This window comes from Lepisosteus platostomus, chromosome 6, assembly GCF_059453375.1.
Source record: "Lepisosteus platostomus isolate fLepPlt1 chromosome 6, fLepPlt1.hap1, whole genome shotgun sequence".
NCBI lineage: Eukaryota > Metazoa > Chordata > Actinopteri > Semionotiformes > Lepisosteidae > Lepisosteus > Lepisosteus platostomus.
In genome coordinates this window covers 32,135,474-32,159,776 of record NC_142616.1, presented here as the reverse complement: position 1 = coordinate 32,159,776, position 24,303 = coordinate 32,135,474, and the positions used below count along the sequence as shown (strand labels likewise).

The 24,303-nt window shown below is 36.8% G+C and overlaps 2 protein-coding genes across 9 annotated transcripts in view; one reads left to right on the top strand and one right to left on the bottom strand.

Moving 5' to 3' along the window:
* The window catches only part of gbf1 (golgi brefeldin A resistant guanine nucleotide exchange factor 1), a 98,898-nt gene extending 88,272 nt beyond the window's left edge, over window positions 1–10,626 (top strand). For 5 of the 7 annotated variants that reach the window (XM_088635443.1, XM_088635444.1, XM_088635441.1 and 2 more), the window contains 10 exons: window positions 643–803; window positions 1,042–1,288; window positions 3,077–3,282; window positions 4,058–4,208; window positions 4,449–4,579; window positions 5,627–5,728; window positions 6,093–6,206; window positions 6,611–6,788; window positions 7,432–7,554; window positions 8,024–10,626. In XM_088635443.1, coding sequence (XP_088491569.1) covers window positions 643–803; window positions 1,042–1,288; window positions 3,077–3,282; window positions 4,058–4,208; window positions 4,449–4,579; window positions 5,627–5,728; window positions 6,093–6,206; window positions 6,611–6,788; window positions 7,432–7,554; window positions 8,024–8,298 — 1,688 coding nt within the window. In that variant the 3' untranslated portion in view covers window positions 8,299–10,626. The remainder of the gene's footprint in view (window positions 1–642; window positions 804–1,041; window positions 1,289–3,076; window positions 3,283–4,057; window positions 4,209–4,448; window positions 4,580–5,626; window positions 5,729–6,092; window positions 6,207–6,610; window positions 6,789–7,431; window positions 7,555–8,023) is intronic. The other 2 variants (XM_088635445.1, XM_088635440.1) reach the window with 1 other exon arrangement.
* A 1,338-nt stretch (window positions 10,627–11,964) lies between these two features.
* On the bottom strand, window positions 11,965–23,833 carry macroh2a2 (macroH2A.2 histone). Of its 2 annotated transcripts, none has more exons than XM_088635447.1 (9): window positions 23,674–23,833; window positions 19,636–19,872; window positions 18,897–19,003; window positions 15,873–16,073; window positions 14,466–14,576; window positions 13,964–14,063; window positions 13,782–13,871; window positions 12,879–13,053; window positions 11,965–12,578 (listed from the first exon to the last, which is right to left on the bottom strand). In XM_088635447.1, the coding sequence occupies exons 2-9, from the start codon at window positions 19,805–19,807 to the stop codon at window positions 12,413–12,415; spliced, it is 1,122 nt and encodes a 373-aa protein (XP_088491573.1). In that variant the 5' UTR covers window positions 19,808–19,872; window positions 23,674–23,833; the 3' UTR covers window positions 11,965–12,412. The 2 variants fall into 2 exon arrangements, with proteins under 2 accessions (XP_088491573.1, XP_088491572.1); XM_088635446.1 differs by having other exon boundaries at window positions 23,656–23,829.
* Window positions 23,834–24,303: the final 470 nt, after the last annotated feature.

Sequence of the window (24,303 nt, the reverse complement as noted above, 5' to 3'; positions counted from 1 at the left end):
CGCAAGGCACTGTATACCCATTAAGAAAGACAAAGTGACAGCGATCAGTGAGGTCAGACTTGAACAATTTGAGAGCAGTGTCAGAAACCCCCAACACACGTCTCGAGTGTAAGTAAGATGTCATGGTCAACAGTGTCAAAAGCAGCACTGAGATCAAGAAGGATGAGAACCAAAATCAGAAGCTATTAGAAGATCGTTAGTGACTTTGACCAGGGCAGTTTCTGTGCTGTGAAGATGACGGAAGCCAGACTGGAGGGTTTCGAAAAGGTTATTTGCCCTGAGGTGGTTATGTAACTGAAATGTGACAGCACGTTCTAGACTTTTTGCAAGAAAGGGTAAGTTTGACATGGGGTGAAAATTGTTTAGGTTGTGCAGAGCCATGTTAGGCTTTTTTGGCACGGGGGTAATGGCAACAGTTTTGATGACTGTTGGTAAAACGCCAGTGCTCAAGGATTAATTTATTAAACTTAAGGCATAAAAATGAGAATAAATCAGCAAACTAACCTAAAGAGGCTTGCCGGGTTTGGGTGGTCTATAAACTGTGGTAATGATAGTAGATTGGGGATAGTGTGAAGCCACTTTCAAGTAAAAGAAAAGTATGAGCAGCCACTTCTCATAACTTGGTTTCTTGGGTTGTACCAGGTGCTCAATCCGACAGCGAGATTTCATCCTATCACCCCAGTGAGGTCAGTCTGGACCGTGGCTATACTTCAGATTCAGAGGTCTACGCAGAGCATGGGAAACAGTCTAAAATGCATCGCTCTGTCACAGATGTGGATGTGGCTAATAGTGGATGGTTAGTGGTAAGTAGTAGATCTGTGGAGGCCTTCACTAATGTTACTGGTGTTTCTTCTTAACTTCCAGTATTTGAAAAGGAAGGGGATATTACAAAAGTATAATATGCATCAGTTATAATTTCCAACATTAAGGGTTTTATTAAGGATATAAGGTGAAACTGATGTGGCTTCCACTTAATGTGTGTAACAACTAAGCCAATATCATCTTGCTGCTTATTCCCATTCATTGTGTTTTTAATTACAGGTTGGGAAAGATGACATTGACAATGGTAAGCCTACAGTCCCTGGAAACAAACCACAGACTTCTCCACTGATCAACCAGTACAGCCTGACACTGGGGCAAGACATGGGGCTCCATGACACCAAGTCTCTCATCAAGTGTGTGGAGTCCCTGTCCTTCATTGTCCGTGATGCTGCACACGTCACACCAGAGAATTTTGAGCTCTGTGTCAAGACGATCCGAGTGTTTGTGGAAGCCAGCCTTAATGGAGGTGAGCTTTTAATGCCTGGGCCTCTGCGTCAATGTAAATGTTTGCTCAAGGACTTGCACATTTTCTTACTATTACGGTTGGTTATTTTTGTTTCTTCTGGTTTCTTCTCTGCCCTCACGAAGACTTGATAACCATGTTAATAGATGTGTCTAAAAAGTCCTTGTGTATGTGCTTGCACGTTTGTATGTGTGTCTGTACTCCTGATTTTCCCTGTAGGGTCTATGTTGCCACAGTCTTTACGAGGTAATAGATGGTGTGATTGTAGATTTAAATTGATTTTTTTTCTTGCATTTTTGTTTTGTTTCTAAACCTTAGTCATCGATTTACTAACAACTTTTTTTGAGTGACACTAATTTTGGGACCCTACATTCTGGATATTGCATTAATTCTTACTTTTTATTGGGTTATTTTCCAATTATTGCTTTGCTTTTAGTCTGATCTTTAAAAAAACATTTAAAAACAGTCTTATAGACCATAACATTATTGTACACATAAAATAAAAAAGGCCTATCTAAAACAGACATCAGCACTTTGAATTTAAAAATGCTTCAACAGTTTTGTTGTTAAAGCAGCCTTTAAGCAGCTTGATTGGTTTATGGGAAACGGTAAATGGGCACAACGAGGATTCTGCTGCGTGGTTTGGGTTCTGTTCTCGGCAGGTTTGTTTCCATGTCATCTCAATTTGTTTGGTCTCGGGACAACTGAAACAGTTTTATTAACTTTTATTTTATTAGAAAATCCTATGGAATGGAAGTTTAAAAGGAAATCCAGTGCTGTGATCATTATTTTATATTTAAACCTGCCAATACTCTTTTGTTTTTAGATAAGTTCTTCATGAAATGGCCTTTTTAGTATGAGTAAAATGAAACAGTTAAAGAACCAACAACGGCAAGGTTCAAATGATCTCATTCTGCAATACATTTTTCATGCCTTTCAATGGAGATAGCTTACATAGCTATGACTGTAGTAGTTTCTTTCATTATCATCCTTCATAATGTTCAAATACATTTTTTTTTTCATATTGGTGGGATATTGGTTGAATTAGTTTATCTATTTTAATCAAATATATTGTTTCATCAATATATGCAAAGGAGTATTTAAATCATATTTAAGTTTTTATTTCATAGTTGAAAAGTGTTTCGATTCTTTGGAGCTGAACTATAAAATTATTTGAGATGCAGGGGAGGCCAAACCTGTAAAGCCGCTCATTGAGGAGTACAGGTTGAACCCCACAATCCTGCCCTTGCTGGTTCAAGTAGGCCTTTGTCTTTAGCCGATTGTGACTGGCATTCCCCAAGTGGCTGGGTTGGGTAATCACCACCAGGACCAGTTGGACTTGAGTCTGCCTGCATGTTTGTCTCTCTTGCTAGATATCTGAATGTGTAATGTGGTATGAGAGGTGCATCACGTTACCAGCTGAGGCTAGCTCTCCCGTTGGTGCCATAGGCTTATAGAGTGAGAAGTGGCATATGGTACAGGCATTTATATATTTCATAGGAAAGCACACACAGTCCTCATCTCCCCAATGCTAATGCACTAGGTTCATACCTCTATATAGACGCACGTTCCACTATTTAAATTTCTATAATTACTTTATCCTACTAATATATGTTTCTACTTGTTTAAATGGGCCAGCAGTGAAAAAAGGAAAGGGAAGGTGAATAATTGATTAAAAAATTGCAGCACTGCCATTCTCAATTTCAGATTTTTCCATTAGGTTGATTGTTGTTTTCACTCATGACTCAGGAATGTACGTACCTGACATGTGTTTTGGCTTTGTTTCAACAGGGTACAGGACACATGAAAAGAAATCCAAAAGCCATAAATATGATTCCAAGTCAAACCGGTTCCGGAAGAAGCCACGGGAGAAGGAGGTATCCTTGAAGAGGACAAAAGTATCCAGTCAGCGTCCCTCTCGTTCCCACAGTGATGATGAAGAGGATGAGGGGGTTCCTGCCAGCTATCATACGGTGTCATTACAGGTTAGTCAGGACGTAAGTATAGCAGCCCTTTCCCTTTCTCCTTTTCCTCCTTTTTCGATGCTAACACACTGGGAGTAGGGGAATCAGGTCATTTCATCTCTGGTGTTGTTCCTACTTCTTTCACCATCTCGTTCTTTTAACAGCTGAAAAACAGTTAAAAGGCTACGAATATCTGCCCCTCCCTTTGGTGTCCTTACAAAGTTGTATTAATGGTAAACAATGACCTCATTGTGCACTTTTAAAAAAGTTATTAAAAGGATAAAACACTTCTGACCAAATGCAAAAGGGACTTTTATAGGAGACTTTTGCAACAGAGGACACTTGTGGTATAGAACAATACAGCAGACTCTCAACTTATGCGCTCTCAACTTATGTGATCAGCTCTAGAAAATAAAAAAATATTGAAAGAAATTATTGATAATATTGAAAAATATGTAAGCCTATGAGAGCTGGTAACTGAACCCATATAGTCATGTTATTTATTGTTTTATACTTATTACTTATGTATTATCTTGTTTCACCGTAAGAGGTCAATAAGAGGTTTTTATAAGGATTATAGATTAAAATTTTACTATACGAATTTGGCTTTGCCCACTACTCAAAATCCCAAATCCTCACGCAGGTTGAGTCAACTGTATTTTCTTTCCTGACTGTAGATGTCACCTACTAAGATAAACTTTGTAACTAGCCCTGCTTCTAGTTCAATTATTATCATTTTTGTCTGCCCAAATGATTAGTTTAACTGTGTGGTTTGTGTTAATGTTATGCTGCTTGTTTTTGATTCCAGTTGCTTGACCTCATGCACACCCTACATACTCGAGCAGCAAGCATCTATAATTCTTGGGCAGAGGAACAGCGCCACCTTGAGGCTGCAGGCAGGAAGATTGAGGCTGACTCCCGAACACTGTGGTCCAGTTGCTGGTGTCCTTTACTACAAGGCAAGTTTCATATGTTGAGCTTAGTATATAATGGATCAGTAAGAAGACTTCAGTGCTTCTTCTCACAATCTTACTGTATAACTAATTGCATACTGTATTCAGTAAGTAGTGTGTTGTTAATAAGCGTAGTCCAATTCTTGTTTAAAAATCTCTGTATGCCTTTTTGGATCCATTTAGTTACATTTTCCATTGGGATTTAATCTCGTCTCTGATGGTGCGGGACTTGTTGGCTTTTTCCAGGGATTGCCTGGCTGTGCTGTGATGCCCGGCGCCAGGTCCGAATGCAGGCTCTCACCTACTTGCAGAGGGCACTTTTAGTACATGATCTTCAAACTCTTGATGCCGTGGAATGGGAGTCATGCTTTAACAAGGTAGGAATAAGTACACCGTTCCGATTATATCATCCATCCTTCAAAGAAGCAGTTTGTCGAAGGTAAGGTTTGAGAAAACCCTGAACCTCTCCCGGAAACATAGACTGTACCCTGTCCATTGCACACAAGGCTCATTAAGCTAGCTAGAGTAGTCTTCTCAAATGACATACCATTCCTTATCCAGGCCTTATTTGCCACAATTACCTCTAAGTTTATTTTTTGTTTATATTATTTATATGAAATCTCACCTGGCCTGCCATAAAGGTAATGACTACTTTCTCACTGCTGTCCCCAGTTGTTTTTTTTGTACATAATTCAGGACAATACTTTGTAACAGTTCAGTTTCATTCAGCAGCTGTTTTTGTCTTCATATCTTTGAATAAGACGAGTGGCATTGAAGCACAACACAGACTGGAAGTGAGGAGCAGTATCCGAACTGGAAGCAGGAAGGATGTGGTCCATGAGCTTTACCTGCTGTGCTGTCCACAAAATGTCAACTAATGTTTTTTTTTTATATTATTGAAACTTACATTAAATAAGCATTGGTTTCATCAGGCATACTGATTATTATATTAGTATGACTACCTATGAACTGATGGAAGGAGTAAATTATTTGAAGTGCATATCATTATTTGCACCTTCTATCAGAAAACATTCAAACAAAGAACAGCAAGAAATACTGTTTTGTTTTTCACTGTTTTAACTTTTGTAGATAAGAATATAATTTTCTGAGCTGTAGCATACACCCAAGGTATTTTTCTTGTGCGAAGTAGAAGTGTTGTAGCTTACTGTTGGTACTATCTGCCAGTGTAAGGTTTAAATTATTGTACCACTAAGGGACATTTAACTTTCATTTATGGAAGGAAAATTCTTGGTAAAAATAATGAAAAAGCAAAGTTTAAGTGAAAACATACCTTGTATTGGAAGCAAAACAAACTTTGCACTGGAATGGCAGTTTTTTAAGTGTAAGAACAGAAATGTCCAGTGCCAAAGGAAAAACAGTAACTACACATATGTATGTAAGAAATTGTATTTTCCATACTTCAGGTGCTGTTCCCATTACTCACCAAGCTTCTGGACAACATCAGCCCTGCAGATGTAGGAGGGATGGAAGAAACTAGAATGAGGGCTTGTACACTCCTCTCAAAGGTGTGCCTAAGTCCGATTAGTTTTGGGCATTTCTTCAATATCTTGATTTTCATCTACAAATAAAACATCATGTGCTCTCCAATCTCTCATTATTGAATGTCTCCGTATCTTTTATTTTTCATCAGTTGGGCAGATAGTATTACACTTATTTTGTTTGCGATCTTTGAATTAATACCAGAATATGGTATTGAACTGTGGGTTTATTCTTAAGTAACTTTATAAGCAATATAATTTATGGTAGTTATCCACTTTTTACCTGTTACTGGTGTAGCTCTGGGAAAATGCTCTGAGTAACCACAAATTATTTGTGCAAAGTATTTGCATGTTTATAGACACTTCTCTGAGCCATGTTTTTCTTCTGCAGGTTTTTCTACAGCACCTGTCTCCTTTACTCTCCCTACCAACATTTGCAGCCCTGTGGCTCACAATTTTGGATTTCATGGACAAATACATGCATGCAGGCTCCAGTGACCTGCTGGTAAAAGATTTTATATTTTTATATTAAGTTTGAGAATAGATTATAGTGTTTGCATTTTATTCCCATTGATCAGTTGTAACTTAAGGCATATTCTGTTTTTCTTTTTGACTGATTTTCTACTGAACTGTTTCATAAGAAACCTATCAGAAGAATACAAATACCACTCTTTACGAATATTCAGTTAAAAGTTCCAGAATATAAAGATAGTTTGTAAAGCATTTTGAGATGTTCTGTACTATACAAAAAATGATATTTTTATGATAAATAAATTTATTTGTATTCTGTATTAAAGCAATAATAAATGTCTATAAAATTATTCCAAAATATATTTTTAATTATAAGGAGAGTTGGAAAAAGAAGACATCAGAAGGATGTGGTATAAAGCTGTGGGTTTGTTCTTTTAGTTGGAAGCCATTCCTGAATCTCTGAAGAATATGCTTTTGGTGATGGACACAGCAGGAATTTTCCACAGCACCGATTCCCGGACAGGGTATTCTGACCTGTGGGAGATCACCTGGGAGAGGATTGACTGCTTCCTGCCCAGACTGAGGGAAGAGCTTTTTAAACAGGCAGTGATGCCAGGTATTGAATACAGTCTAACTAGCCTCACCCTCTGTGCGTGGGAATAAGAATCCTGACAGTTAAACGTCCAGTTTTCCTTCAACCTCAGGAGGGGGGTGGGGGGGTTCCTATACTCTATGAGGTAGTAGTATATTATATTTAAGTGAATATTTCAAAATGTACATTTAAAAGCATCATTGCAGAGCTGCTCAAAGGATGTATGTTTAGCTAATCATACACATGGTTTAAGTGAAAGTTGGTTATTGAAGATATAGATGGTCAAAACATGCTTTAAACAATTGTGCGATTAATAGAAGACATAAACTGGAAGATCTTAAGCGAATGCACAAATTAATATCTCAGTTGGATATTTTCCATGTTTAACTTTATTAAATCAATTTTTTGTGCAGTTTTCAAACTAATATTGTTGCTTCTCAGTATAATTTTTTTCAATACTGATGACAGCATTCTGAATCTTGCTGATCTTGTTTAAATTAATAAGCAGGTTCCATTTCCACAGTGAGATATAACAATACTTTTTCGTTTCTTTTTAATGAATAACCTAATGCTTTTTTAACCTTTTTATAGTATTGAAAACACATGCACTAAGAGTTAGCCGATAATTTGTAATTGACTGCATCCACCTTCCCTCTTGCTCTTGAAGAACCCGTTCCCAGTGTGCCAGTGGACTCTGCTCAGCCTCCTCCCCCGCCAGCAGCTCCAACTGAGCCAAAGCCCCCCAGCAGACCAGTTTCACCCCAGGAGCCTCCTCGACCTAGTGCCAATGGTAAGATATAATACCACTGCAGGACACTGCGTAACTACAGTTCTCCATCACATACGGATGTTTTATACAGTATAAAGACCGTATTGCAGAGAACTGGATTCATGTCCACCAGATGCGTTCCTTGGTCTTTGCAATTTTGCAGGTTTTATGGCAGTTACATGCATTACAGAAAATTGTCATTATCATAATTCTATTGTATTACACATTCACATAGAAACTACAACTGAAATATAGAAGGTAAATAACATCTTGCAATAACTCATTTCACGTAATTTGTTTTCAGTTTTAATCTGTTTCAACAGTTATGTTATTGAAAGTCCTGCAGTGCTGTTTTTCTCTTGTGGTTAAGATTTGTGTCCTGTAAATTATATTTATTTTCTGGCTTCATTTGTGACTATCACATTTCCAGTCCTTGTGATCCATTCCACTGATGGAAGTCAGTATTTTTCTAATATTTTTGTTCTCCTAGGAACTGACAAAATACCCCCAGTGATGTCCTCCACTGTACCCCCAGTTTCCACTCCCATTACCACCCCAGTAAAGATGAGCTCAGTGGACATGTCACCGTCCGTGAACCAGTCACCATTGATCCTGCAGCCCCTGGCCTCACCACTGCAGGTGGGCGTCCCTCCCATGTCTCTCCCCATCATCCTGAACCCTGCGCTTATTGAAGCTACCTCTCCTGTCCCGTTGCTCACATCGTCCCGGCCAGCTGACCCATCAGCTACCTCCGAAGTCAAATAGATCATCTCTAATCCTCAGCACCTGCTTGACATGGAGAGAGGGGGCATCCGCCATAAAACCATCCTGTTGTGTTATGGGAGGAAGCAATCCGTTTGGCCCTCCCAGCCCCCCCACAAAGAGGTGTTAATCATAAGTCCCATGTGCATGGACAATGTGGCATCACACAGTCTAACCTTTGAAAAGTGTGGCGGTTTTCGGGATAACTTGTCATGTGTATCAGTTGACTATAGATCATCCAAACATCTAGTTCTCCATTCTGTATCTTTGTCCCAGAAATTAGAAATTTATTGTAATACAGAAGTTTAAAAAACATCCTATAAAGCCTTACAGCCTTATGTCAGGACATCTCTTGGGTGTATCATGCAATTTCCAAACAAGAACAACTTATGTAGGTTTAACATGATTTTGATTTTTACAAGTGGTACATACAATTTGAAAAACCTTGATTTTCATCAAAGTGCACGACATGTAGACTGACTTGTCAGTCATAGTACAGCACAGTGTACAGTCCAGGAAAGTTGGTTTTAATTGTATTTACTCAATTTTACTGGTTAAGGTAATGCATGTTTACCATATAGTATGTACAGAACTTAATCTACATGATTAACAATAACAGGGCAATATTGCTTCAAGGGATTGTCTTTCATTTTAAAAAAAGATCTTTTATTTGTGTAAATGAAACTTTGTTACACAAATATACTGAATACACTTGATAGATATGTACAGTAAAATATTAAATTGTTGGTAATTTATATATATTTTGAATAGAAAACTTAGATTATTAGATTTTTAAAAGAATGAAATCTTGTGACAGGATGACAGCTGCCATTCAAGTAAAGATTCTCTGAACTCGTTAAGACCTTAAGCATGACTTGGCTTACGATGTAATCAGGATTTTATGTACTTGGTTAAGTTAAAAGAGAATTTTGAAATAGTTTTCGCAAAACAGATGGCAATTTGTTTTGGGTATCTCTGTAATATCTCACAGAATGGAAGTGTACAAATACAATATTTCTCCAGAATCCTACCTACCCTTCAGTATTTCAGAACTGCTCTCTCTGGCCATCCATGCTTCACCCTCCTCCAGGTGTACAAGAATGAACAGGCTGTTGCACTTAATGCTCACCTGGTGGTGTATGAACCTTTTTCCTCTTAACTACGCTAGTTTTAATAAAGTACTCCTAATCGTATCCGAAAAAGGCACTTGTGACACTTTATTGTAATCAGATATTACTTCATTGATGGAAAATTACTGGATCTTAATAAAAAATGCAATAGGACTCACCATGTATTTCATGTTGAAAGGGAACACGTCTTAGATGCAGTTATTTACAATGTTTACCTTTCAAAACATTCCAATTGCGTTACTTTGGCTTCTTTTAAGTATTGACAGCCCCAAACAGAACATGTTTTGTTTATGTACAGAACTCATTGTTTGGTTTTTATTGATCCAGTGTCTTAAGATTATTTTGGAGTTTACTGTTGGGTTTATTTTGTAAGTACGGAATGTGTATGAGGATGTATTTGTCATGGGTTTAAGAAAGATGCATAAGTCTGGTGATTTAAGGCTAATGCATTACATTGATCAAAAATTATTGTATTGATTAACTTAACCCATTAAATGTTTCTAGCATTTAACAATCAAGTCATTTATGGACACCAATAGACTGCAGCTGTCAATACAAGTGTTGTACATCTTTGCTCTTACATACAATGATAATTCAAAGACTGGTGTTATGCAATTCCCAAATAATGAAAAAAGAAAGGAAAATGCATTTTATCTATAATAATACACTGGCTTTAAAACCCGGTGTTTGAACCACTAGAAAATGACATTTCCAGAAGCTTGAGAACTTCAGAAAGTGGAATTTGACATTTGGTCGAAGTACTGTAAATGCACATCACCTTTCCATTTCAATTTAATATTAATTTTCAAGTTCAATCTGGAACTATAACTGTCCAGTTGTACCTTACATATATGTATGTATACTGTACCTGATGTACTGGCTAATATGAAGTAATTTTTGTGATGTCTAAGCACAGGCTTGAACTGGTTAATCTGTTACCAACTGGAACTGATAATCCTTACCGCCTTATCTATGAATACTAATTGGAATCACCTGAGGGTACAACCATACCACCAAGAAATCAGTAGCATTCGGCCATTGGTTACTTTTGTAAGCTCTGCATTCAATAGTTATCTCTCTACTGAATAGTTTATTGCAGGAATGAATTCTGACGTGAAAGAACATTACATGAAAATAATGTATATATTAATGAATGGTAATAAAATGTTCTTTTTATTGTGTAATAAATATATAAACCAAATTAAGCTTTTTTTAATTATGATGAAATGGGATAGTGATGACATTCTTGCTTTTGATTGTATTCACTTTCTGGTCAGTAATATACTATTAGAGTAATCATTACTGAAATTAAAGATCAAGTATTAAAGGAGAACAGCAATGCTATTTTTATAGTTCTGGGTTAGAAAAATTTGGCATTGATGAGTGCATTTCAAGCCACAATAAAGGTAAAATATACACAGTAATGTGTAAACTCCATCCAATTTATATCACAACATAGACAGGATTTCCGGGAATGCATAGCGTCATTGTCTGCGATTCAGAACGAGGCGACATAACTCCTGGTGACGTGAAGTGGCCCTATTGCATTGCAAGCAGCTTGTGAATACATGTCTTTTAATCCAATACAAATATTGCTCTCAACTTTCAGGCAGTTTTGCTGACAAATACTACTTGTTAACTATGCATGCAGATCATGTTGAAACATTTCTATGATGAAATCTCTGCTGCACAACCTGTATTTATTCACTAGCACATCACATTAGTCATATAGTAACTATTGAACAGAAAGGGCCACTTCACATTGCAATTTGTGCAAACTCGGTTTTGTGACAAAATGGTACTTTCACAAAGTTTATGATTTGTGTTTAATTTAGAATTGGTAAAATTTTGCAATACCATCAATTTTGTTACTGACTTGAGAAATAGGCATTGCAGTTCTGCTTTGAAGCAGCAGACACAGGAGAAATCCTATAACGGTCCTATTATAGTAATACTAGAGGCAATATTATAGACTAAATTGGAACCTGAGTTCCAGCGTTGATTATGTGTTTGTGCAGAATTCCCTGACTTCAGCTGAGCCCGTATAATGCTGGGAACAAAGGAAGTGAAGTGACCTAGACTCCATAATCTTGAGGATAAGATATCATGATTAGTGAAACCAAAACAGATTACAGCATAAGTCTATAAATAATACCTCCAATGACAACGGACAATCTCACAAAGGTCAGACACGCAAGCAAAGCCCACCCATAATGAGCATAGATCACTGCTGCCCATCTTCAATGATATCTTTAGCAGAAAAGGTAAAAAAATGCTATTAAGTGCTTTAAGCTTGACAAGGAACAGTTTCACCAGATTGCTTTACACATACATATTGCTTATATTGTGCGAACTCGCAAGGAGAAGCAGGCTGCATTTTATGTTTCGAGATTTAGTATATAGTATATGAGATACTAATTAGAAACAATTCATACATGTGAAATAGGTTGAAGAAGTCCACTTATTTCGTAAGGAGGTTATTGTTTAAAAAAAATAATTTTTGATCATTAGGTCAAGACTGCTGCACACTCAACTGTCATTTGTTGTCAAACATCTGTTTTTATTTTAAAGCAGAATGTCAAACATACATTTTTTTAGTAAACTAACAGTATCAGAAACTACAAGGGATATTCATGGGAAAGAACAGATAACAGTCTTTTAAAATTTGTCTTTGTACACGGAATGTAAGGACAAATCAAGAAAACAAAAGTCATGGGCCATCATCTTAAAGTTGAAAACTTATATTTAACTCTAAGTCCACTCTAACTTTCTTTTAAAAGGTGACTAAAAAACAGTGTAGTTGAAAAGCATACAGTACTTCACACAAACATTTTTCCTCACAAAAAACTAGTTCCACCTTTTGTTATAAAAAGCCAATTTTTAAAATTATCTTCTAAGTACATGATTCCTCTTGTCCATTCTAGATCGGCAGCTAAAAACCCAACTTATCATTTTATTAAAACTGTAAAATTACACATCAGCCTGTTTTACTTGGTGTCAAGTTTGGCCATTTCCTGCACATATATGCCGATGCTTTCACTGTCAAACAAGACAAAATAGATGTTTTTCAGGGAAGAAGATGTGGAAGAGACAAAATGACTGGAAATCGCCTTGATGATCAGCTGGGCTGCTGTCTGCTTCGGGAAACCATTTCTAAGCAAAGAAAATACAGTTACTTGCTGTGCTCTGGATTGGTAAAACTGCACAGTGTAATTAATGAAGGCTACAATTACATAGATGCTAATAGTAACAATATGCATAGATATGTAATGATATTTTTTTTTACCGATTTCTAAAGTTATTTTTAAATATCAGCATATACAACATATTTAGATAGTGCCACATTAATATAACACTGCTTGGTTTTTAGGAAATTTTATAAAATTCAACCCTTGAAGTTTAATTCACCTTAATTGTGCATTAACTTGTCTAAGAACAGTAAACCTCACTTACCGGCCTGTGGGAAATGAAGGAAAAGCCACAGATTTGAGCTTTTTGTCCTCGGCGGCTGACAAGCAGTTCTTGACGGTCTTCTCTAGCTGTTCCTCACACTTGTCTGAACCCCACTGAGGGATGTTGCAATGAATCACAAACTTGGCTGCTAGTCCGTTGGCTTGGCTCAATGCCGCTAAAGAAAGAAATTACACAACTAAATTACCTGCATAATGATAATAAAACCTACACATGCACCAAGCTGAAGTAATCACAAGATTAACAGACACCAATGAAGGTACATTTTTTATTAGAAAGATAAAGCAAATGTTACATTACTGGACATCTTTTGGGTTTTGTTTCCAAACATACGGCCACCTAGAATCACTTTGATGAACTGCTACCTGATATTTTTAATAATGACAAGCAGATGGATATACAAATAATGCACTGAATTAAACCATACTGTTCATGATCCACTGGGTATCTGATAAGGTCCAGATATGATATGACTTTAGCTGTGTGCCTGGAAACCACCATATTCTATCTAATCTGTCACTTAAACACTTGTATGTATTCTGTCTTATAAAAGTCACTTAAAACTAGAAAAAATTAAAACCGAGACAGAAAGTTTATGAAGATTTCAGAAACTGACTTTACAGCATGTGCTACCCTGTTTTCAGCCTATATGTATATATAAATGAAGAATTTAGTTTTTGAAATAAAACTTCCAATCAACACCTTCTGAGACTTAAAAGAAAGCTCAATATGAATGATTATTTCTGTCCATTTTTCAAATGACCATCTCATCTTTCAAATGACAGAAATACAACTAAATACATCTCGCTGGGAAACTCATTTTTCTCATTCAAGGTGTATGAAAAGTAGAAGAATTGCCATTTGCAGCGTGGGTACTCCTCTTACCTCCTGCTACTTCCAGTGGCCCATGGGACTTCCGCAGTTCCTTTACTGCATCGAGGAACTCCTTCCCTCCAGCTTTCTCCAAAGCATTACCTGCAACAGCAGTAGTGCACCATGTCAGGAATGGCACCGAGTGTTTATTGACAACACACATAAATGACAGGCAGACAAACCAGAATCCTTACCAACACCCTCTTTCAGGTCAATGTCTGCATTTGTCGGGTTGATGATTCCTTCCACTTTAATTGATCCAATTTTACTGATTTCACTCTGTGTCAGAGAAAGCTGGTAGAAATTTAAGAAAAGAGAAACATGAAATTGTTAGATTGCTTACAGTTTAGCCCCATTCAGCTCTCTGCATAAATTGGACCTTTTAAATTAAATATTAGAAGAGCAACTGACCAAAATGTTGCAAGACACTTAATAGCTACAATGTCAGTGGAAAGATGTTTTAATTGTGAAGTGTGGCTAGAACTGCATTCACTAGTAATAAATCATTAAATTGACACTACAAATGTTTAAAACGTTACTATTAAAACTATTCTGAACATTTTAACAATATTACCGTCATTGCACATTTAGAAGTGCAAAATTATTCTGGATGTATTTTTTTTATCACCACTACTTATTGTAACAATGTCCGTTACCAGCAGACAAATCACATACAGTTGTTCTTGTCGGCCTCACCTTCTGGCCCAGGAAAAGGCTCTTTGTGGAGAGTATCGTAAAACCATCGCCAGGCCCATCATCTGAAGTGGAACTTGAGGCCCCCTCTTTACTATTCTCTGCACGTTTCTCCTGCAGAAAAGGAAGAAGTACTGTATGAAGCTGACTGTAAGACAGCGCAACTTCTTAAGAGGCATAACCTGTAACTGGACATTTGCAAGTCTTGATGTACCACCGGGATCAGTTTGAGGTGAAGCTCTTTCATTCTAGCTTTCAGGTCCTGCTCCTTCCGAAGCCTTATCAGTGATTTATAGTCCAGTATAGTAAGCAAGCTAGTTACATATGTGTCCAATACACAAGTAGAGGGAAAGGCAATCAGAAAAAGTGGCAAAGCAATTCTGAAAAGACTGAAATAATTCGCAGAGTGGTCAGACACTTTGCAAATGTAACAATGCTGCCAAGTGCAACGCTTGTGTCCACTTTACGTCTGATGGGCGATTCTGAGCTGCAGGGATCTGGGCGTTTATGTAAATTATTGTACATTATTATAGTTTATCTTGAGAGCATAGAGGATGTAATTATGCCAACAATGCTTGACATACAACACAAATAACCAGAGGTTTGACACGTAAATCACGGGAACCTATGGTCAAACTTTACAATTCAGTGGTAAGATTTTAGTTGGAATGCTTTAAGTTTTGTTCACTACACCACAAAAATATTATAAATTTTAGAAAAAACTAAAATGTTGTTTCTGGGAATTCCCGTTTACAGACGGGGTATATAGATAAATCTCCACAGTCCAGAATAAAGGAGAAAGGGAGAAGATTTGATCCAACTACACACAAACCTGAGATTTTTTCCAGTCACAATCGTTTTAAAAAGAATGAAAAAAAATATATAATTTAGTTAAAACGTCTGGGATAAAATGACATCATATTCATTATGTCAAGCACTCTGATTAACCAAAAGCAAGTGGAATTAATTTTGTTTGCTATGATGCTTTGCTTTAACCTTTAATTTTTTTGGGCACTTTCCTCCCTAAAATGTCACTATCAGCACATTAAGTGTAAGTATCAATACATCAATACAATCATTATGGGTGTTAAAATGCATTTTTTCACACAGGGCCCCAATTAGAAAATTGAAAGAATCCATCTGGGACAGGTAAATAAAGAATACGAAAGGCTTTTTATGCAAACAACTGCAGGCTTCTGGAATAGACCCAAGGTCAAATGGTTTAACACGCAACTGAAATCCATCTCTGGTCATCCATGTAAATCCTTTCTGGTTTTATCTGAAAGTTCTTTTTCAGCCTTAATAGAAAACACAGTGTAAAAAGCTCATTCTGCTGTATACTGCAGCCTTAGTCTATTGCAATGTATGAGTTAAGCACAACTGAACCATCTGGACACTTGGTCTACTAACCCTTGATTTCCTTCCAGGTTTTCCTTTGCTGTTTTTTTTGCCTGCAGGCTTCTTAATGGCATTTTTCACAGGGCTGGCTTTCTTCTCAGGCAAGGAAGCCTGGGAATCCACTTTGACCCGGGCACCCCTCTTCTTGGACAGTAGCTCTGGGTGGATCCTGGGCAGTACCCCTCCACTGGATATAGTCACTCCCTTCAGCAGCTACAGGCAAAAAGACATGACCTCGTCTCTATGTCTCACTGTATCAATGCTGAAATATTGCATTGAGTGTGGAATAAAGTTAGAACAGACACCATTGTACACCAAGTATTCACCAAGTAAAACTATCAGTAAGGTTAAAATAACTTTTACACTACTAAATATTACAGTACATTATAGTTCAGGTGGGTATCTGCGTCAGCATGCGTAGGCTGCAAAAGAACAAGTAAAAAGTAAAAAGGAACACCCTCACACCCGAAGAAGGCTCCACAGCCAAAACGTGTTTCCTTTCTTCTCTTTTCAGCATGGAATAAACCTATTACTTATTCCTTTACAGTACATTATATATCACTACCATTATGGCCTTGGAGTATTTATTGACCACATGACCTTCAGATGTCCTGTTTATCTAATAATTCAGTAAATATAAGGCAGTATTGGACCTGATTAATTGGACAATAAGAAACTAGTTCCAAAGAATATTTATTGGGGCAAATCAATAGAGTGATGTAATTAAAGAATCTCATTAAAAATTAAAAACATATTTACAAACCACAAAATCAAACCATCAAAAAGCAACAAGTGCAACAATATCCACACTAATGCCACTTATTCTACACAATCTGCAACATTTCATTGGACTGACATTTAAACTGCTAAAAACACACCAAACTGAGGACTGAGACTGACACTGGTGAGAGAGAGTCCTCTGTAAAACAACACAAGGGACAAGAAAGCTTAGAACAGCAGCAGGCTGCAATTTAGGATTTCACAAAGACACTGGTCTGCAATAAGAGTTCCCTGGAAAAACCTATCCACCCCAGGATTTCTCAAGAAATACTGCAGACTGCATATAAATCTAAAGGACTGATCAAGAAGTCTGACAGTGTATCTGTAGTTTGTGCCGTGTTATTTTTGCTGTTTGCTGTTTTTGCAAAGACAATACATATACATGCTTTGTGTGAAGAGCCCTTTCTTATATTTATAAACACTGTTTTATAAAGGTTACTGCATGTTTTGATATTGCACTCATTTTATTAATTATCTCTTCAAAATCTATGAACATATTGTATTCACATTCCTGATGATAACTTTGCCATATTCACTGTAATACTTCCAAAAAAACAGATGACTTTTGACACCTCATCACACGTTGAAGTTAACCTGATAGATTTATGCACACTTATTGCTGTAATTAAATCACTAGCAGATGATTAAGGTACTATAATGGGATGCTTGTTTAACAAGTGGCTTTAGAAGAGGAAATATGACCTCATGGTATCAGAGGATTAAAAACTAGGTAAAAAAAGAGAAAAAATAAATTAAAAATGAAAATGGAAAAATAAAGGGATGAACTATCATTAACATGTATTGTATTGTATTACAATACAAGTGACATACAATACAATAGAGAGTAGCTCTTATTCAAAGGTGTTTATCCTCATGATGTATAAATATCGGCTCTGTACAGTATTTCACTCTTAGTTGTTGAAGTATTGGCAGACCACTGTTTAATACTGTATATAAGGATAAACTGAAACTTAAGATTTGGAGTTTATGAACTCTAGCCACACAATATGTGAATCTGAAGTGCATTTGGCACAATCTGATACCGTTGCAATTACAAGGTCTAGCATCTTTAACTGACTTGCTTTTCGGGTTAACCACAGAGTGACTGTTTCCGTCTGTTAGGAACCACCTGGTCCCGGAGACCACATGGTTTTAACTGAACTCTTGCTATTTTGAAACTAAAGAGAAAAAAAATCCACTAATCCTCAGCAAAGACATTCAGATTTAAACATTCGAGGGGACCCACGTGACTGAGACAATTACAAAACAGTATTATACTTGAAACATATAAATGGTAATACATATCTATACATTTAGATTTATGGTAATGATGTATGGTAATATACAGTTTATCTATATATTATATATCAAATCACATCAGAAGTAGTCAGTAGGTGTAGTGTGCTCTGAATTCAGATGCAATGTACTATAGTGGGCTAATAAGTATGAAACCTGCATGTTATAGGTTCAATCCCAAACTGTCCAACCTCTGGACTTTGTCTTATAGGTGCTTTCCAATAGAACTATTTTTTTCTTTCGTTCCAATATTCTTTTAAATACCATTGATACTCCAGACAAATGATACAATGTACAGCAAACATTTTGTGAGCAGTATGTGACTCAGGCAGGTGTCAGACATGTGGTTATAAACTCCTTGTACTTCCTTCATCGCTGCAATGTTCCGCACCTTAACATTTCTCTGCTCAACCTTCACCTGACCACACAAACTCTGCACATTTACATTTTGTAAACTACTAAAAAAGCACAGACTTTGAGATTTCGTTTCAACAAACATGTCTGCACATTTCATTCTTCTGAGCTTCTAGCTCCTTATATGCAGTTTACCGGCACTGACAGATAATATAATTAAGCGTATTATTTTCTTAACCACGTATAGGATTTTTCTTAATGTCTTCTGCTGTCATTATCTCAGAATATTCAATACACAGAAGGTGCAGTATCATTTGAATAACTTTGAACCATAGTTAGAAACAGTTAGGAAGCTGATAAAATAATTACAACTATCTGAAAGCTCAGATGGGATAATAACTGGAGGCTATTGAGGAAAAGCTGTTCTCTGTTAACCAATACCAGTAACTTCTTAAGCAACTTGAGGTCACTTGATCACCCAGAAATGTTCTCTGTAAAGTACATTACTCAGTACTAATTCCGGTATCCAGGAACAAAAATGGAAGTGACCTCTTAAAGCTCAGTTTGAAATATGTAGTAAAGATAAAACAGACAATGAGAACTTACCTGATTAAGTTCTTCATCATTGGCAACTGCAAGCTTGATGTGACGTGGAGTTATTCTGCCTTTTTTATTGTCCCTGGCAGCATTGCCAGCTAATTCCAGAATTTCAGCTGGAAAACAAAACAAAACACTTTTGAAATTCACACATGAACTTACGCTAAATATTCCATACCATTTTTCTAGCTTTTTTTATATGTGCCTAGTGACTACCTTCAAATGAGTTTTACTAACAGCTTTTCTGTATGGTCCTATTTTCCCATACCGGCACATTTTAATTACACTGCCTTCATTTTCTGTTCTTTTTTGTTATATGGTCCTCAAAGCATCAGCATGAAGCCCTGTATGCCATGATAGCTTACTGTCCCATTCAAACCCGGTACTTCTAGTTACTTCAAGCTGGGTAGCAAGGAAGTGCAAAAGACGGTGTTCCACTTGTTAAGCACAGCACACTGAACCATTTCAGAGCCTCCACTTATCACCAATAGTTTCAGAAGCATTTTCTTCTGGATTAAGCAGCACAGAGAAGACAGGCAGAATGACAAAGAACACATAGGAGCACATACAAAAATACAAAACCAAACCAGGAAACTCCTGAATCTTAAGAAGTTTTATTCTGTACGTACACAGGCTACACAAGCTGTAGCTGTAAGCGCTCACTTATGTGGGTCCCGGTGTTGAAACACAGTTGGCGAAGAGCTTACGTTCACTTGCACCGAAAGGCCTGAGGGGGTGTCTTGTTTACCTGCCAGGTACTCTATGACAGCTGCCATGTAGACCGGTGCGCCCATGCCAATGCGGTACTTGTGTGTCCCATGGCGGAGGTACCTCATCATTCTGCCCACAGGGAAGATGACCCCTGCCCTGGCAGAGCGGGACTGCTTGGTGCTTTTCTTCTTTCCCCCTCTAGCAGACATCCTTCTTCGCTACGTCGCTCCCTCAGAGGACAGACACTCGAGCTGGGGTTCAGGCACAGAGGCGGCTGAAAACCAGGAGAACAGGGGACGGCTGTAGGTCAGTCACACCTCGCTTTAGTACACATTTAACACAGTAATGCACCATCATCCTTTGAAATCCTCCTTCCCTGCTGGCTAAAATGAAGAAGCCCCACGTCAGACAAGTACATCTGCAAATCATGGTCAACCAACAATCTTATTTGGTTTACATTCTTTTTTTCTTCATCAATGAGGTATATTTATCTTGGCACATGACTACAGTTAACATACAGAACTTAAGGTAATGGTTAATACATCAGTCTCCTCTTCTACCAATGCATGCTGGTTAGTGTATTACACAGAAAGCAATGCAGAGATGCTCATTACAAAAAAAAAATTCAATAATTGTTAAAGTTTTTATTACTACATTTACACATCCTACAAACATGGACATAAAGGACTTTTAACAGATCTTATATTAGAAATAGCTAAAGCATTTTAATAATGTGTTTTGTGACCTGCCGAGTAAAAAACAAATTAACTTCCAAGTTGTACTTCTAAAGTAATAAATACTATTACACTGACTGGACCGCCTCCAAAATTGTCTAAATGTGCCTACTTAGGAACTTGCATCTTCACCTCTTGCTGTTCTTGAAATAGGACACTTAAGACATCTGTCTTCTGTCATCTCTGTTGTGTAACATGGGACTTAAGAAGAAAACTACTACCTAATGGACTAACCTCTACAACGTATTTTTAGTTATTATGACTTCTAAACCCTTCTCGCATTCAAGAGTAAATCTGATTTTTTTAAAGGCAATTTGTAACACCTCAAACAGAGCATTTAATCTTAATATTAATTTCCCAGAATCTCACCTTCTGTTACTTATTTAAGAAAATATTAAAACATACCAGTTTTATCATGTAATTTACCTTCATTACCCTTGTGTTTACTTGCAACGACATCCGATATAGCAAGTTTTCTACATGTATAGTAGGTGAATCTCTTTATAAGTACATATATCATACAGTAGATATTTTGCAAGTTACATGGATTTTAGGTAGCAATATGTTTTTAATGCCAAGCTGTCAGCATGCAAGCTGCAAAGAAATAGAGCAACAGAGACTTTAGGTCCAATGTAGATCTAACCTCAACTTGCTCCTTTGTACTATTTTTTATACATTAGTTGTAGTGCCTCTACAAATTTTAGCTTGATCAAAGTTATTATTTTTTTCTCAATGGCTACTGAACAACGAAGATACAAAGGTTCCAATGTTCTGTTTCTGAGAATTTACAAAAGTAGCAAGAATTTTAGGGCAACGATTTAAGCTTTTGACCTATAATGATTTATTTTGAAGCTTTCTGGTTCAATGTGAAACCATTATGATTTATATGACTTCATTCATAGTCTGAATACCAGACTTAAAACTTGATGTACTGACCTACAAAAGACAAACATGCACTGCTGATACTGTTACTTCTGTTAACTTGAGAATATGAGTTATTGAGAATGCGAATGTAATTGTATACTGATGAAGTGGTACAGCATTCTAAAAATCTGCACAAATGGAAAGTGTACTTTTTAGCTGCACTGGAAGCCAAAATGAAGCTCTTTTTGAGACCAAAAGCTACTTGCAGTTCATGGAAGAACATATTCAACTTCCTGTACACAAGCAAATTAACACGCAACACCTCAATTCAAATCCCACTATACAGAATTTACCAACAACCCTAAAATATACAGCTCCATCATAAAAGAGTGAAATATTTTTTTCATAGAGATAAGCAAAAAGAGGCCAGCAGAGAGGAAAAACATCTTTATTGAGAGTGGAGTTCAGCATTCAGCATGAAACTATCAAGGTGACAAATAATCCATGCTAAACTAGGCAGGGGCTGAATTGGGAAATTCCTACATGAGGTCGCATGTACGAATATTAATCACTTCTCTTATAATATAATTATGAAATATACATTTGAAAAGGTGTACTTAAACCTTTTTAATCAAACACACACCAGTGACGTGGTCTGCCACCCCTCCCTGTAGTGTGAATAACAAGAAGGAAAAACAGAAACTAAATGACAGTATATGAGCAAATTACTTCTTACTATTAAAATCATTCACCAAAAAGCAACATCCACTGTTGCTTTACTCCAATGTTTGTCAGTTGTAATAAATCAAAGGAACTCGCAGTCTTCAGTTAAAAGTTATGATTTTACAAAACTCCTTTTCTCTTAATGTCAAAACCTAAGAATGTTAAAAAAACGGAATTTTGCTCCGTTGTGTATTGTTTGACTTCTCCCAATACTGTATTTGAGTTCTTATCTTAGCATGTTTAGGTACCTTTCAAATTAAATGCCGTTTAATCAAAGAAGATTCTTTGTATTTTGTTCCACTGCACAGAAAATAAAACATTAGAAGGCCTGTGAATGAACGTCATACTCCAAAAGTTTGAGAAAAATAGGTTGAGCAACTACTGTATTTAAATACAAGTGTATAGACTTAGCAGCTGAAAATGAAGACCTAGGGTAATTCGTGGTTATATCTTTTTTCCCCAAGTGCCATTCAGCAGTTTTAGTGAAAGGTTCTTCGTTCCTCTATGATTTTTTGTTGCTTTTCCAATACTATTTTAAAATAAACATCCACATTTACAATCCACTGAACGAGACTTATTTTGACTTTGTGGTTACAGGAAGACAGTTCCCACAAAGCAAGGTCCGATTTAAAGTTATTGTTCACGATACATCGTACCAATAAGGTTTTCGCTGTTACAGTGCGTCTACCTGGTTGTACACGGTCAACCCCAGATTGTACTGCAACTGTGGACTGATTAAAGACTGCCTGTTTTTTTAAGGTTGGGCCTATAGAAAAATGGAGGTGTTTCTGGTCATGAAACAATCCTTTTAATCTCAAATGGTATTTACACCAGGCAGACACGAAGATAAATATAGAAAATTCGCTCAGATGTAATTATGTACAAGATTATTTAAACGTGAAATACCTTATTTCGCAAAGCAAAACTTCATAGCATCAGAACACAGGTAACATAAACCACGAATTTTACGTTGTAAACAAGTGTTCCGGTTATTTTTCAGCTAAATACGGATCCATCGGCAAAACAAAAAATGCATGAAATCTTCCTTAAGCGGCAATGGTAAAACAATAACTAAAATAACTTCCGTCACATAATCCTAAAATCAACTCAGGTCAGAGTATGATGTGTATTTTTGACAAGGCCTATGTTTTTCAATTGTTTGTACAAGATTGAGCTGAACAGCCATTTAAATCTGGTTTACGTACATATATAGAATAGTGCATACCAAGTGATAAAGCTGATCACCGTGATGCAATTAGGTAAATTAAAAAAATGAAATCATTATTTTTGTCCTAATTGTAGCAGTTTAAATTGTTTAATTAAAACCTAAATGGGGGACCACGCTTGCTCAGCACAAAGAAAAACAAAAGTAACTTCAAATATTGAAATATGTGTGCATTCTCTACTGCAAACATAACACTGCGAATAAGTTGAATTTTTTAAAGGAGCCACGCTACCAGCTTAAAACGAACACATCAATGTATCACTAGGCCTACGGCTTTCCAATTAGAACTATACGTATGGTTTGTGCTCAAAGCAAATGCTTTTAACGATATAGGGCCGTAACCTTTCTTTTAACTCCGCTCCTCCCTGAGCTACTCAACCCCCCATTTTGTTTTCAATCCATTGAATGTGCAATCGTATCAGCCAAAGACTGAAAGTAGCTTTCGGAGACGTAGTTTGCTGCCAAACATAACTAAGCTCGCATTATTTTAGTGAATCTTTCTGATTTGTACCTTTTTATTCTCCCCTACCGAATCATGTGCAGGCCCAGGTTTCCCTTTGTAATCCCCAAGGAGTTTCTTTATCTTTCTTTCTGTCCTTGTGTATCCTGTTCTTTTTTAAACTAAGGCAACAACCAATGTACGCTCATCCGAGGCTGGCTGTGTGCTACTGATGCTGGTGAGGGGAAAAATTCAGTCCAGGGAAAAAAAAAAGAAAACGCCCCCTGATTAGGGGTGCAAGCGGAAAAGAAGGAGGTAGATAGGATCAAAGTGTTATTTTTTCAAAAGCGTTTACATTTACAGCGTAAATGTAACAGACTATAGTATATACAGAATCTCGTCACAAAGCCAAGTTAGTTTAAAAATCGATTATATAAACGAAAGAGAACATATTCGGCTCCGGCTTTGCTTTATTCTTCTTCGGCTACAGTTACTAAATTCGTTGCAGATGTACGTTTCCCTCCAATGGTGGGGTTTCACCTTTTTAAAATTAAGCGTTTAGTTTTTAGTTATTATAATATGGGCTAAATCGGAGGGATTAATTTAACCCTCTAAACATTTGTGTAACCGGATATTTATTTATAAACCCGTTTATCTTAACGGTTATAGCATTAGATATTTAAAATAAATTGGCTTTTGTGGTAATATTGTATTTTACGT

Excerpts from the sequence above, each read along its gene's own strand:
- macroh2a2 (XM_088635447.1), bottom strand. The coding sequence starts at position 19,807 with ATGTCTGCTAGAGGGGGAAAGAAGAAAAGCACCAAGCAGTCCCGCTCT. Across the intron at positions 16,074-18,896 it reads ATGATGAAGAACTTAATCAG|CTGCTGAAGGGAGTGACTAT; the intron begins GTAAGTTCTCAT and ends TTTTGCCTGTAG. Across the intron at positions 13,872-13,963 it reads TGACCTGAAAGAGGGTGTTG|GTAATGCTTTGGAGAAAGCT; the intron begins GTAAGGATTCTG and ends CTGCTGTTGCAG.